The sequence below is a fragment of the Hyla sarda genome, chromosome 13, assembly GCF_029499605.1.
Source record: "Hyla sarda isolate aHylSar1 chromosome 13, aHylSar1.hap1, whole genome shotgun sequence".
Classification (NCBI taxonomy): Eukaryota; Metazoa; Chordata; class Amphibia; order Anura; family Hylidae; genus Hyla; species Hyla sarda.
In genome coordinates, this window is record NC_079201.1 from 9,345,437 (window position 1) to 9,361,107 (window position 15,671).

At 45.7% G+C, this 15,671-nt stretch overlaps 1 protein-coding gene across 6 annotated transcripts in view; it reads right to left on the reverse strand.

Annotated features, from left to right (window-relative positions):
- GCGR (glucagon receptor) overlaps positions 1 to 15,671 on the reverse strand; it is a 64,086-nt gene that overhangs the window by 2,857 nt on the left and 45,558 nt on the right. For 4 of the 6 annotated variants that reach the window (XM_056550074.1, XM_056550071.1, XM_056550073.1 and 1 more), the window contains exons 6-13: positions 15,052 to 15,158; positions 12,731 to 12,884; positions 12,159 to 12,312; positions 10,441 to 10,501; positions 7,350 to 7,419; positions 4,918 to 5,006; positions 4,640 to 4,778; positions 4,513 to 4,554 (exon numbers count right to left, since the gene is read on the reverse strand). In XM_056550074.1, coding sequence (XP_056406049.1) covers positions 4,513 to 4,554; positions 4,640 to 4,778; positions 4,918 to 5,006; positions 7,350 to 7,419; positions 10,441 to 10,501; positions 12,159 to 12,312; positions 12,731 to 12,884; positions 15,052 to 15,158 — 816 coding nt within the window. Of the gene's footprint in view, positions 1 to 4,512; positions 4,555 to 4,639; positions 4,779 to 4,917; positions 5,007 to 7,349; positions 7,420 to 10,440; positions 10,502 to 10,564; positions 10,960 to 12,158; positions 12,313 to 12,730; positions 12,885 to 15,051; positions 15,159 to 15,671 lie in introns of those variants that run through there. The other 2 variants (XM_056550072.1, XM_056550076.1) reach the window with 2 other exon arrangements.

Consider the following 15,671-nt stretch of genomic DNA (forward strand, 5'->3'; position numbering starts at 1 on the left):
GTGGGGAGATAGAGAGACTGTTGTGGAGTGTGGGGAGATAGAGAGACTGTTATGGAGAGTGGGGAGATAGAGAGACTGTTATGGAGTGTAGACAGTGTAAGGATTCCTCCTTGGGGATTAGCTCCGGGATCGTCCTGGTCACTTGCCAGGGGACACATTTCCACTCAATAAACCCGCAGACAACGGTTATTCATGCACGCCTGGCACCTTGCCAGCTTTATTTAGACAGGTTGCAGCGGAAAAACAAACATAACGGAGGAACAAAATAAAATCCTAGACCGTCTGGTCACTGACTACAAATATCAGCATGCCCTGGCTACTAGCTGGTGAGCTACCCTCAGCCAGTTAAACATGTGACTCCTGTAACCTGCTACTCACAGTTCACACCACTTCTTGGACCACTCACAGATTCCAGCTGTGTGCTTCCTCAACAGGGTCCGAGTGTCTCCCCCTACAGCGATGTGCTGTATCCCAGGGAGGGACCCAACTATTCTGTTTCCTTTCCTTTTAAACACACTTTCCCTTCCTGATTCCTCATTAATCAGGCACAGGTGGACTCTCCAGCGTTAGCAAGGGAAATACACCCTTTCCTTGCTACACTGCCACAACAGATAAAGAGACTGTTATGGAGTGTGGGGAGATAGAGGAAAGTGTTCTCCTCTCCTCATAAATCACAAGTCTGGTTTGTCATTAGTTGCGGCTGGTGATCTGGTTCAGAATTGAGCCGAATAAATGGACACAGGGCCGGCTCCACCTATAGGCAAAACAGGCAGCTGTCTAGAGCACCCTCTTGGTGGGGGTGCCGTTCTGCCTTCTGCAAGAGTTTTTTTTCTCCAGGTCCTGACAGCCGCTAAGCTGTCACCCCAGTAGGGAGGTGATTACATGAGGAGGGGGTTTGTTACAGTGTGTCACCCCAGTAGTAAGGAGATTACATGAGGAGGAGGTTTGTTACAGTGTGTCACCCCAGTAGTAAGGAGATTACATGAGGAGGGGGATTGTTACAGTGTATCACCCCAGTAGTAAGGAGATTACATGAGGAGGAGGTTTATTACAGTGTGTCATCCCAGTAGTAAGGAGATTACATGAGGAGGGGGTTTGTTACAGTGTGTCACCCCAGTAGTAAGGAGATTACATGAGGAGGGGGATTGTTACAGTGTATCACCCCAGTAGTAAGGAGATTACATGAGGAGGAGGTTTATTACAGTGTGTCACCCCAGTAGTAAGGGGATTACATGAGGAGGGGGTTTGTTACAGTGTGTCACCCCAGTAGTAAGGAGATTACATGAGGAGGAGGTTTGTTACAGTGTGTCACCCCAGTAGTAAGGAGATTACATGAGGAGGAGGTTTGTTATAGTGTGTCATCCCAGTAGTAAGGAGATTACATGAGGATGAGGTTTGTTACAGTGTGTCACCCCAGTAGTAAGGAGATTACATGAGGAGGAGGTTTATTACAGTGTGTCACCCCAGTAGTAAGCTGATTACATGAGAAGTGGTTTGTTACAGTGTGTCACCCCAGTAGTAAGGAGATTACATGAGGAGGAGGTTTATTACAGTGTGTCACCCCAGTAGGGAGGTGATTACATGAGAAGTGGTTTGTTACAGTGTGTCACCCCAGTAGTAAGGAGATTACATGAGGAGGAGGTTTATTACAGTGTGTCACCCCAGTAGTAAGGAGATTACATGAGGAGGAGGTTTGTTACAGTGTGTCACCCCAGTAGTAAGGAGATTACATGAGGAGGAGGTTTATTACAGTGTGTCACCCCAGTAGTAAGGAGATTACATGAGGAGGAGGTTTGTTACAGTGTGTCACCCCAGTAGTAAGCTGATTACATGAGGAGGAGGTTTATTACAGTGTGTCACCCCAGTAGTAAGGAGATTACATGAGGAGGAGGTTTGTTACAGTGTGTCACCCCAGTAGTAAAGAGATTACATGAGGAGGGGGTTTGTTACAGTGTGTCACCCCAGTAGCAAATGGGGTGTGTCAATGGGAGGAGTCAAGGGGGCGGTTAAAAGTAGCTTTTGCCTAAGGTGGCAAAAATCCTTGCCCCAGCCCTGCCCAGTGATAATAACTCTTCACTGTGCATTACTGGTGAGTGCCGGCTGTCATCTTTCTTCTACCGCAGATTGCACAGAAGTGCAGACATCTCCCTATATTGTACATGGCCGGACCTCCCGCCCCCGTCCCCTCTACTATAGATGTTTGTCCCTTCATTAAGAGCGACACCTCCAGGTCCCACATCTGGACAGATCTTCCATTAGAGCTTGGCTGACGTCTATGTTTATAGATGGACAATGATTCTCACATCTTCTCTATAAATAAAGAGATGTTCTGCGCAGGAAACAGCAGTCTCCTCAGCGAGTGGAGGCCGCGCACATCTCTTACATGGAGATACAGCGTGTAAAGTGTATACACACAAACCAAAAATAGGGGGAAGACTATCTATATATCAGGAAGCTTCTCAACAAACCCCCAAAATGGTTAGGGTACAGAGTGTGCTGGTTGGTCCTTAAACCCCAGAACCCCAATAATAACCTGTATATATATATATATCACCTCTCTAGACAACTTAACAATGGCATAAATCATCAAAAACTACTGTATATCCTGATCCCAAAGAGATAGCAGCAGTATACAGATAGAGCTGGATGGGCATAATTACTATATATCCTGATCCCATAGAGATAGCAGCAGTACACAGATATGAGGGGAGAGGCATAATTACTATATATCCTGATCACATACAGATAACAGCAGTATACAGATAGAGCTGGAGGGGAGGTATATAACTACTATATATCTTGATCCCATAGATATAGCAGCAGCAGTATACAGATAGAGCTGGAGGGGAGGTGTATAACTACTATATATCCTTATCCCATAGATATAGCAGCAGTATATAGAAAGAGATGGAGGGGAGGTGTATAACGACTATATATCCTGATCCCATACAGATAACAGCAGTATACAGATAGAGCTGGAGGGGAGGTGTAGAACTACTATATATCCAGATCCCATAGAGATAGCAGCAGTATACAGATAGAGCTGGAGGGGAGGAGTATAACTACTATATATTCTGATCCCATAGAGATAGCAGCAGTATACAGATAGAGCTGGAGGGGAGGAGTATATCTACTATATACCCTGATCCTATAGAGATAGCAGCAGTATACAGATAGAGCTGGAGGGGAGGAGTATAACTACTATATATTCTGATCCCATAGAGATAGCAGCAGCATACAGATAGAGCTGGAGGGGAGATATATAACTACTATATATCCTGATCCCATAGAGATAGCAGCAGTATACAGATGGAGCTGGAGGGGAGGAGTATAACTACTATATATTCTGATCCCATAGAGATAGCAGCAGCATACAGACAGAGCTGGAGTGGAGGTGTATAACTACTTAATATCCTGATCCCATAGAGATAGCAGCAGCATACAGATAGAGCTGGAGGGGAGGTGTATAACTACTATATATCCAGATCCAACAGAGACAGCAGCAGTATACAGATATAACTGGAGGGGAGGTGTATAACTACTATATATTCTGATCCCATAGAGATAGCAGCAGCATACAGACAGAGCTGGAGTGGAGGTGTATAACTACTTAATATCCTGATCCCATAAAAACAGCAGTAGCAGTATACAGATAGAGCTGAAGGGTAAGAAGCACATCAGCACTATAATTTAGATATAATGACCTACATTCACTTACGCAAGTCCACATTACAGTAATAAATATGGCCCATCCAGGGTTTGGATCTGGTGACTGGTTTTAAAGTGAGGCCTAAAGGAGATTTTTGGGTCCTAAATCAGGGGTACACAGCTTGCTGCGTCTACAACCCATGTAGTTAAACCCTCGTATCTAGTCTACCCTTCCAGTACTTAGCTGCTGTATGCTCCAGAGGAATGTTGTGTAGTTCTTTCCAGTCTGTCCCCAGTGCTCTCTACTGACACCTCTGTCCATGTCAGGAACTGTCCAGAGCAGGAGAGGTTTGCTATGGGGATTTGCTCCTGCTCTGGACAGTTCCTGACATGGACAGAGGTGTCAGCAGAGAGCACTGTGGCCAGACTGAAAAGAACTACACAACTTCCTGTGGAGCAGCTGATAAGTACTGGAAGGCTTAAGATTTTTATATAAAAGTAATTTACAAATCTGTTTAAAGGGTTACTCCGCCCGTAGACATCTTATAAGGATAGGGGATAAGATGTCTGTTCGCAGGGGTCCTGCAGCTGGGACCCCCACGATCTCTGTGCAGCCCCTGGCGGGGGTTGTGACGTCATGGACACGCCCCGTGTGATGTCACACCACGCCCCCTCAATGCAAGTCTATGGGAGGGGGCGTGGCTGCCGCCACGCCCCCTCCCATAGACTTGCATTGAGGGGGCGTGTTGTGACATTACAAGGGGCGTGTCCATGACTTCACGACCCAAGCATTCAGAGCTAGTTGTTGAGTACCCCTTTGAAAACATCTTTTTTCCACCAGAGTACCCCTTTAAATCCACCCACCTCTTTGTTGACGAAGCAATACAGCACAGCCACCAGCATACCCTGCGGACAAGAGAGTCACCATCACTAAGAATCATAGAGCAATGTTATGGGGGTTCTGATGGGAGACAAGTTCTGGGGAACCCACCTGGAATGAACTGAAGAACAAGTCGAAAAAAAGCTTGACCAGCCTCAAGGTCCCCTGCGCCGATTCATCCGTGATAAAGGCGAATACCACCTCGTGGATCCCGAGCAGAGGGATGAGAGTGAGCGTGGACCTGGCCAACCTACGGAGACATTGTAAGACACGTGAAGCGGACACATCTGCGGAGGCCCCCCGTAACCACCGTCCCTTCCATAGACAGCGCTGTGGTCCCGTGGTCCGGCTGCTCGTGGCATTGTTCTGTGAGCGCGCACGTCTCTCACCTGAGTTTATAGTCTGTGTACCTCATCTGATGAGCTCTCATCTTGGACAACAGAATCTGGATAATCCGCATGAATATTAAGAAGTTGATCTAGAAAAGAAAACGGTGGAAAACGGTCATCACATTGGTGATCGTTGTCAGACGTGAGAAGAGGCCATTCCATCCATGAAGAACACATACGCATCCTTTCAAATGCATAATACTCTATGTCTTAGAAGACTATGGAAGACTTGGTAACTGACTGGGAATGTATGCCAAGCTGGAGATTTCTTCATGAGGAAAGAAGACCATAGAAGACTTGGTAACTGACTGGGAATGTATGCCAAGCCGGAAATCTCTTCATGAGTAAAGAAGACTAATGGAGATTTGGTAACTGACTGGGAATGTATGCCAAACCGGAAATTTCTTCATGAGTATAGAAGACTATAGAAGACTTGGTAACTGAATGAGAATGTATGCCAAGCCGGAGATTTCTTCATGAGGAAAGAAGACTATAGAAGACTTGGTAAATGACTGGAAATTATGCCAAGCCAGAGATTTCTTCATGAGGAAAGAAGACTATAGAAGACTTGGTAAATGACTGGAAATTATGCCAAGCCAGAGATTTCTTCATGAGTAAAGAAGACTTATGAAGACTTGGTAACTGACTGAGAATGTATGCCAAGCCAGAGATTTCTTCATGAGGAAAGAAGACTATAGAAGACTATAGAAGGCTTGGTAACTGACTGGAAATGTATGCTATGCTGGAGATTTCTTCATTAAGGAAAGAAGACCATAGAAGACTTGGTAACTGACTGGTAATGTACAGTATGCAAAGCTGGAGATTTCTTCATGAGGAAAGAAGACTATGGAAGACTTGGTAACTGACTGGGAATGTATGCCAAGCTAGAGATTTCTTCATGAGTAAAGAAGACTAATGAAAACTTGGTAACTGACTGGGAATGTATGCCAAGCTAGATATTTCTTCATGAGTAAAGAAGACTAATGAAAACTTGGTAACTGACTGGGAATGTATGCCAAGCCGGAGATTTCTTCATGAGGAAAGAAGACTATAGAAGACTTGGTAACTGTCTGGAAATGTATGCCAAGCCGGAGATTTCTTCATGAGTAAAGAAGACTATAGAAGACTTGGTAACTGACTGGGAATGTATGCCAAGCCGGAGATTTCTTCATGAGTAAAGAAGACTATAGAAGACTTGGTAAATGACTGGAAATTATGCCAAGCCAGAGATTTCTTCATGAGTAAAGAAGACTAATGAAGACTTGTTAACTGACTGGGAATGTATGCCAAGCCGGAGATTTCTTCATGAGTAAAGAAGACTTATGAAGACTTGGTAACTGACTGAGAATGTATGCCAAGCCAGAGATTTCTTCATGAGGAAAGAAGACTATAGAAGACTTGGTAACTGACTGGTAGTGTACAGTATGTCAAGCTGGAGATTTCTTCATGAGTATAGAAGACTAATGAAGATTTGGTAACTGACTAGGAATGTATGCCAAGCTGGAGATTTCTTCATTAAGGAAAGAAGACTATAGAAGACTATAGAATACTTGGTAACTGACTGGGAATGTATGCCAAGCAAGAGATTTCTTCATTAAGGAAAGAAGACTATAGAAGACTTGGTAACTGACTGGTAATGTACAGTATGCCAAGCTGGAGATTTCTTCATGAGGAAAGAGCCCGCATCTGCAGACAGCTGTTTTAGGGGGATTTGCCCCTTGTCATTACAGAGAAGGGTGCTGGCTGGCTTGTCGTGGGACACAATGGGTGATGCTTCTCCTTAAAGGGGTACTCCGCCCCTAGACAACTTATAAGACGTCTGATCACGGGGGTCCTGCTGCTGGGGAACCCCCCCCCCACGATCTCCATGCAGCACCCGATGCTGGGTTCCCACGGCGGGGGCCGTGAGGTCACATCACGCCCCCATTGTGACGTGATGCCACGCCCTCATGACGTCACACCACGCCCCTCCATTCAAGTCTATGAATGGAGGGGCCCCGGTGTGACATCACGAGGCACCCCTGCCGCAGGAACCCACCGTTCTAAACATACTCTTTAGAACGCCGGGGGCTGCATGAAGATCACCGGGGTCTCGCCGTTGGAGAGGGGATAAGATATCCAGAGGGTGGAGAACCCCTTCATGGAGAAGATCATAAAAATGTGTGGTGACTTATAGGTCTTTCATGCAAAGCATCTCTCACCCCAAGTGGTTTCCCTCCACCTAGGAGTCTTGGAAACTGACTGGGAATGTACATACAGGACATATCAATAAGATCTAATAGGTCAGTTCCAGTTGGCGGCAAGTCATTAATGCGTCAGTCAGACCATACATGCGAATGATCATTAGGTTTTTTTTTTTAATAGGTATTTTGACAAAGTCTCTAAAATACCCAATAAGAACTCACGAGATATTAACATTGCATATTATTTACCAGAATAGCTAGGAACACCGGAGAACGCAGGATCCACCAGATTGCCATGTTGTTATTTGTGGTCCAACACCTATGAAGGAACATGAAAACCATGGTTGAGAGCTGTTCTATAAGAAATACATTAAGAAGATGGCTTCTTGTACATGGGGCGTTTTCTCCCAATAATAGGACATCCAGAGATAGCAGCCTTATAGGTTATAATGGCGTCTGGACTGTTGGACCTGTTCCTTCCCTGTAGGTCCGGACTGCATATGGAAGTGGTCTCAGATGTCAGATGCCATAATACTACAACTCCCGGCATGTTGGAAGTTGTAGTTTTGCAACGTCTGGAGGTCCACAGTTTGGAGGCCACTGGCCTATGGAGTAGGAACAGAGGGTTAAAGGGGTACTCGGCTGCTCAGCGTTTGGAACAAACTGTTCAAAACGCTGGTGCCGGGAGCTTGTGATGTCATAGACCCGCCCCCTCAATGCAAGTCTATGGGAGGGGGCGTGGCGGCTGTCACGCCCCCTCCCATAGACTTGCATTGAGGGGGCAGGCGTGACATCATGAGGGGACGAGATTATGATGTCACGAGCTCCGTGCGCTGGCTCCAGTGTTCAGAACAGTTTGTTCCAAATGCTGAGCAGCGGAGTACCCCTTTAACGCTTTTTCCATGGGTCTTATTGCAGCGTACTATAAGGTAGCAAAGTTGTCTCGCTGTGCAGGAATAATTACAGCCCCGGTCTGACTCACTCCCTCTGTCACTGCCTTTTGCGGTGCCCACCTCCTTAACAGGGTGGCTCCAACCATGGTGCCGGTCCCGACGCTGCAGGATGTAGCGAAGTTGAAGTAACAAACAACACAATATGGAAGTCAAGGAAAAGGTAAGGGCACAAAAGGGTTAACAACCAACTGAACAGCAATAGGAACACTAATAGGGAAGGCTCAAACAAACATATAAAACGGGTCAAACAAGCCAAGTAAGTAACAGAGAGAGCGGTGCGGTACAGAATCAGAATGCAATAGAGTAGTCAGGAAAACAGGCCATGAATTTACACAATATAAATAGCAAACCTGAGCCAGAGACAAGATCCTTTATACAGCACATGCCTGCAATAAATGGGCCAGCTCAGAAGGGTGTGGGCGCTAAGGCCGGAGATGACTGGACAGTTGTCCACACCTCCTGATTGGCCCGGGCATTTACATAGTGACTGGCAGTGCTGCAGCTGAACAGGAGGGGCTCGAACTGCTGCCAGAGCCAGAAACAGACACACCTATTACAGAGGTACTAAAAACTTTTTCACTCTGGTGTCACCGGAGTGCAAATCGGTTGGATAATGTCTGGCCAGTAACCCCCCAAAAAACAAAATAAAAAAATAAAATAAAAAATAATAAAATAATAATAAATAAATAATAATAAAATAAAATAGTTCAACCTTAGACTGACCCTAGACATAGGATAACGCTGGCCAACAGCTGTCCTCCTCCTGAGATGACTCTGCTTATACTACCCCAATCTACACAGCAAAGCTGAAAAGTCCAGAGTCCGTATATTGTGAGCAATTTGAACGGCCTGTGAGAAAAGACTAGTCACATAAATAAAAAAAATAATAAAAAACTGGCTTACATAATATGTCATTTGTGATAAAGTTTTTGTAACCACTGTAAAAAAAGGAAAAATACAGAGGCGATTTTACGCCGACTTGTCCCTACAGAGCTGTAGCCTAGTAGAGCCGCGCGGCAGAGAGGAGATGATAGCGCACTGGAGATTCATGGGTTTCGCGGACGTTTTTGTTGACATTTGGCTCCAGAAGTGTCTCAGGAAATTGGCCGATCCCGGTGACAAGCCGTAATGAGTCTTATCATCCGCAGCCGCTTTTAAATAAACAGAAGTCATTTTGTGGGAATAACTGGAGTGTCACCTGTAATCCCTTCACCACATCTCGCTTTATGTTATACTGCTGCCTAGACCGGCAGAGGGTCAAAGTATAGCAGTGGTTTCAAACTGTGGCCCTCCAGATGTTGCAAAACTTCAACTCCCAGCATGCCCAGACAGCCAACGGCTTTATATAACAAATGGATCGGGGCCCCACAGGTTTCCCTGGCACTTTGCCCATGTCATACACACTCACCATCTCTAGTCCTACAGCACCATTAGGTTTATTCCAGCACATTACTGTAACTAGGTCATGTGATCACCAGTCTGACTTTCCAAACCTTTCAGGGTTTACTGTATCAGAAGAGATTGTAAGCCCAGGGTCAGCTGACTTGCTTAGAACTACAGGATGACATCATCGCCCACCAGATCCCCTCCTGCTAGCTCCTGTTCCCTCCGCCCTAGATCCGTATACTGCTGCTGTTGTCTCTATGGGATCAAGATATATAGTAGGTATACACCTCCCCTCCAGCTCTATCTGTATACTGCTGCTATCTCTATGGGATCAGGATATATAGTAGGCATACACCTCCCCTCCAGCTCTATCTGTATACTGCCGTTATCTCTATGGGATCAAGATATATAGTAGGTATACACCTCCCCTCCAGCTCCATCTGTATACTGCTGCTATTATCTCTATGGTATCAGGATATATAGTACTTATACACCTCCCCTCCTCCAGCTTTGTCTGTATATTGCTGCTATCTCTATAGGATTATGATATATAGTAGTTATATACCTCTCCTCCAGCTCTACCTGTATACTGCTGCTATCTCTATGGGATCAGAATATATAGTAGTTATATATCTCCCCTCCAGCTCTCTGTATACTGCTGCTATCTCTATTGGATTAGGATATAAAGTAGTTATACACCTCTCCTCCAGCTCTACGTATATACTGCTGCCGCTCTCTCTATGGGATAAGAATATATAGTATACACCTCTCCCCCAGCTCTATCTGTATACTGCTATCTCTATGGGATCAGGATATATAGTAGTTATACACTTCCCTTCCAGCTCTACCTATATACTGCTACTGCTGCTATTTCTATGGGATCAGGATATATAGTAGTTATATACCTCCCCTCCAGCTCTATCTGTATACTGCTGCTATCTCTATGGGATCAGGATATATAATAGTTACAAATATTTGTGAGACATTTTACACGTACTTACAGTACATTCTCATAGGTATATTTCACAGCCACCCACGGAATGATGAATAGTACAGGAGCCCCTATAAAATAGGCAGGAAGACAAGATAAGACCATGTTCACACCACAAATTTTTCATACTGTTAAATTTTCTTTTTTATTTTCAAGGGTAGAAAAAACGGATGTAACAACATCACAATCCCTTTGTATCTTCTGGCCGTTGATTTCTATTGTACAAATACAGGATCCATTTGGATATAGTGTGAACACTGGATTAAAGGGAATGTGATCTTCTGGTCACAGGAGAAGGAGGTCCTATGGGTCGGTCCATAAGTGTAGGACTTATTTCCAAAATGAATACAGTGCCAAGATCTGAAACACTTCACGATATCCTTATACTTGTTTCTACTCCTTCCTTCCCTTTTATGCCGGTAGTTAGGGGTCCCCAGCATATGGAGAGGGTATAGGTTTATGAGACAACCCCTTTCGGGTTGGATGGAACATGATAATCTTTGTCTTTCTTTAGCCTGGAGAATGATTCCTATAATAGGTCAATTGTGAATCAGTGTTTAGTTATCAGTCATGACTTTTTTTTTTTTTTATCTAACTAGTGAAACACATGACCAAAAGTATGTGCACCCCTTGTAACTAGTGGGTGGAGCAATTTTAATGAACACTTACAACCCCGCCAGCAGACAATTCCATAGAACCATCCACACCTGTGTTGTCTCAGCAGTAGAGGAATTCCTGGCTCCAGACACTTTCCAGGTAACCCAGCACAGATTTAGGGAACTAGGACCCCCTGCGAGCTCCATGCACCACCTGTATTGGGCGGCTGTAGACGTGACGTCACTCCACACTGCACCCCCTCGTGACGTCATGCCACGCCCCCTCTATTCATGTCTATGGAAGGGGGCATGACGCCCCCTCCCATAGACATGAATGGAGGGGGCGTGATGTGGCCTGACGTTACATCATACATGCCTATGACGCATTTTTTGGCACCCGGAACCATGGTAGACGCGGGTTCCGTCTCGCACATGAGCACCTTGGTCCACTCGTTCCCGGCGGTCATAAGAGAAATGCATATATGACGACAAGGTGATTTTTTCTGTGCCCAGGTAAGGTAGCCCATCAGGCCCTATTACTAAAATTTCACAAAAATCTGCTAATCTTTCTAGTTAATTGCCCAATATCCTAATTGGTTTATCAGTGGCCAATTTGGTGTCACCTGCTGTTTGCCTAAAATTAGCTGGATACGACAACAGTGCGTAGATGTTGCAAAGTGGCTATGTAGACTATGGTACTGTACTACAAATGCCAGCATGTTACAACATAGGAAGGGTCTATTGCATTGTGGTCTTCGAGGACGGATCTCCATAGGCCTTAAATGGCCACTGTCATTTGGAAAAACATTTGACATGTCAAAAGTTTTGATTGGTAGGGGTCAGAGTGTTCAGGCCTCCGCCAATCAGGAGAACGAGCAGGGAGATGTCTGTGCTGCTGCGCGCTCCTCTCCCTGATCTGTGTCACATGACTGAGACACGCTCATAGACTTACATGGAGAGTTTGTCTCGATCACCTGACACCGAGCTGTTGAGCGTAAACTTCTCCTGGTTCGTTCTCCTGATTGGTGGTTGGTCTGAACACTCAACGATCAAAACTTTTTACATGTCGCTGGGACATGTCAAACATTTTTCCAAAAGTTAAGCTTTAAGCTTCACCGCCATAGTTACTCACCCCATCCGATGCAAATATACAGAGCAAAGTAGCTTCTCTCGGAGAACACCGCGAGGACCAGCAGGTTGTGTAGATATATCCCCTCCACCAGCAGCCAGCAGTAGTTCGTGATGACCCCATACTGCATGAGAACGGACGCAGCTCGACACCCAGCCTGGAAGGTTGTGGGGGGAGACAGATGAAATATAGGAATGAATAAACATTGGAGGTAACAATGGAGACACTTTTTTCTTTTTAAAGGAGTTATCTCACGGCATAAAACGTATCCCCTATCCTACGGATCCCATGGATCGGTATGTCATGACCTCCGCCCGAAGCGGGGGCCGCCATGCCCCCTCCATATATCTCTATGGGAGAGCCGAAGATAGCCGAACAGCTCTCCAATAGAGATATATGGAGGGGGCTTTGGGCGGGGGTCGTGACGTGTCACTCCAGGAGATCGCAGGGGCTCCAGCACTCAGACCCCCGTGATTTAAAACTTAGGGGATGGATTTTATTCCATGAGACTCCGCCTTTCATCTTCAATGACACATATGTCTATGATGGCTTCATGCAGTCACATGACATCTCACCGCGTTGCTGAGCCAGACGTGTAGGTATTCCTCCTCGATCTTCTCGCTGTAGCGGGTCTTCAACATGGTGTCGATCACCAGCACAGACAGTCCCCTCAGGATGAATGAGATGAACAGGTTGATGTGAATGTAATTCCTCATACAGTGGAGTTTACTGGAAGAAATGGAAAAAGGGCAAAGATGAGGAATGGTGGACGTAAGATTAAAAAAAAAAAAAATCACCGGGCAAAACCCATTCAGATCCACAACTTTTCTCAGGATCCATAACCTTTCTCAGACTCCAGTGTCCAAAATAGACGTTAGTATCGCACATTTACATTTCAGTAGGAAGGACATGGTAAAATACAATAGCAGATTAAAGTACAAAGCTAGAGATAGGACGTCCAGCGTCCACAGTTCTGTGCATGAGCCATTTTCTGATCAACAGGACCCGTACACAGAACTTGCTGGGAGTCATATGGTTGCCTCGGCAACTGTACTGTCCAATACCTGCTGTGTCTCTCCTCACCGATCTGTGCAGAACAGGCAGGATCAAAGCTTTGGACTTACACTATAACGTAATCTGACAATATATAAATATATCTTGAGTCTATTGCTCCTAGTTTCTCCCCCCAATGATTTTTGGTTAATTGTTTTTATCAGAGGTCCCCAACCCAGTCCTCAAGGCCACCAACAGTCCAGATCTTTATATGAGTGGTATAGAGCAGAGGTCCCCAACCCAGTCCTCAAGGCCACCAACAGTCCAGATCTTTATATGAATGGTATAGAGCAGAGGTCCCCAACCCAGTCCTCAAGGCCACCAACAGTCCAGATCTTTATATGAGTGGTATAGAGCAGAGGTCCCCAACCCAGTCCTCAAGACCACCAACAGTCCAGATCTTTATATGAGTGGTACAGAGCAGAGATCCCCAACCCAGTCCTCAAGACCACCAACAGTCCAGATCTTTATATGAGTGGTATAGAGCAGAGGTCCCCAACCCAGTCCTCAAGGCCACCAACAGACCAGATCTTTATATGAGTGGTATAGAGCAGAGGTCCCCAACCCAGTCCTCAAGGCCACCAACAGTCCAGATCTTTATATGAATGGTATAGAGCAGAGGTCCCCAACCCAGTCCTCAAGGCCACCAACAGTCCAGATCTTTATATGAGTGGTATAGAGCAGAGGTCCCCAACCCAGTCCTCAAGACCACCAACAGTCCAGATCTTTATATGAGTGGTACAGAGCAGAGATCCCCAACCCAGTCCTCAAGACCACCAACAGTCCAGATCTTTATATGAGTGGTATAGAGCAGAGGTCCCCAACCCAGTCCTCAAGGCCACCAACAGACCAGATCTTTATATGAGTGGTATAGAGCAGAGGTCCCCAACCCAGTCCTCAAGGACCACCAACAGTCCAGATCTTTATATGAGTGGTATAGAGCAGAGGTCCCCAACCCAGTCCTCAAGGCTACCAACAGTGCAGATCTTTATATGAGTGGTATAGAGCAGAGGTCCTCAACCCAGTCCTCAAGACCACCAACAGTCCAGATCTTTATATGAGTGGTATAGAGCAGAGGTCCCCAACCCAGTCCTCAAGACCACCAACAGTCCAGATCTTTATATGAGTGGTATAGAGCAGAGGTCCTCAACCCAGTCCTCAAGACCACCAACAGTCCAGATCTTTATATGAGTGGTATAGAGCAGAGGTCCCCAACCCAGTCCTCAAGACCACCAACAGTCCAGATCTTTATATGTGTGGTATAGAGCAGAGGTCCCCAACCCAGTCCTCAAGACCACCAACAGTCCATATCTTTATATGAGTGGTATAGAGCAGAGGTCCTCAACCCAGTCCTCAAGACCACCAACAGACCAGATCTTTATATGAGTGGTATAGAGCAGAGGTCCCCAACCCAGTCCTCAAGGCCACCAACAGTCCAGATCTTTATATGAGTGGTATAGAGCAGAGGTCTCCAACCCAGTCCTCAAGACCCACCAACAGTTCAGATCTTTATATGAGTGGTATAGAGCAGAGGTCCTCAAGACCACCAACAGTCCAGGAGTAGAATTTATCCCTGTTTTATTTTAAGGGAGTAACTGAATGTTGGTGGCCTGGGGGACTGGGTTGGGGACCACTGGTTTATTTGATCTGCCATACTGTATGGCTGACTGCCCATTTACCATTACCTATGACATGTTCAGATCAATGGAAAAGGCAAGTCTAGAAAAGTCTAACGTCCAAGACCAGACTTGACCCACAGGAGGTTGGTGGTACCAGAAGTTGACTTGTGGAATTTTTTTTACTAAACAGTCAAGAAAGTGTTCTCCTCATAACATCTACCTACCTGAATCCTACAAGAATAGCAAGTGCCAGTACCAGTGCCCCCACAGACATAGAATATCCTACGGTGTACATGATCTTAAAGCTTTCATAGGCCTTGGCGATCCTTTCCTGTTAGTTAAAGACAAAAAGATCTGTTACAGATAGAAAAGACATAAAGTCCCATAACCCTAAGTCATCCCAATCCATGTACTCGGTCACAGAGGAGTCCAATGGACAACAAACACCTAAAACCAGTCAACCTACTAGATGATTTTCTTCCATAAGTTCGTCATGAGATATAGGAAGATAAATTTGTCTACAAATGTCATACAATAGGGACTGAAATTTGGGGTTTTCTTAATGGGGTATTCCGGCTTTATACATCTTATCCCCTATCTAAAGGACAGGGGATAAGATGTATGATCGCAGGGGTCCCACGATCTCGGTCGGGCGCTGCCGCCGAGACAGGGATGTGACGTCACGGCCATGCCCCCTCCATTCATGTCTATGGGAGGGGCATGTCAGCCATCACGCCCCCCTCCCGTAGACATAAATGGAGGGGGCGTGGCGTGACGTCACTAGGGGCCGTTGCCGTGAACTTCACGTACCCATCTTGGCGTTGGTATAAAGCTGGAATACCCC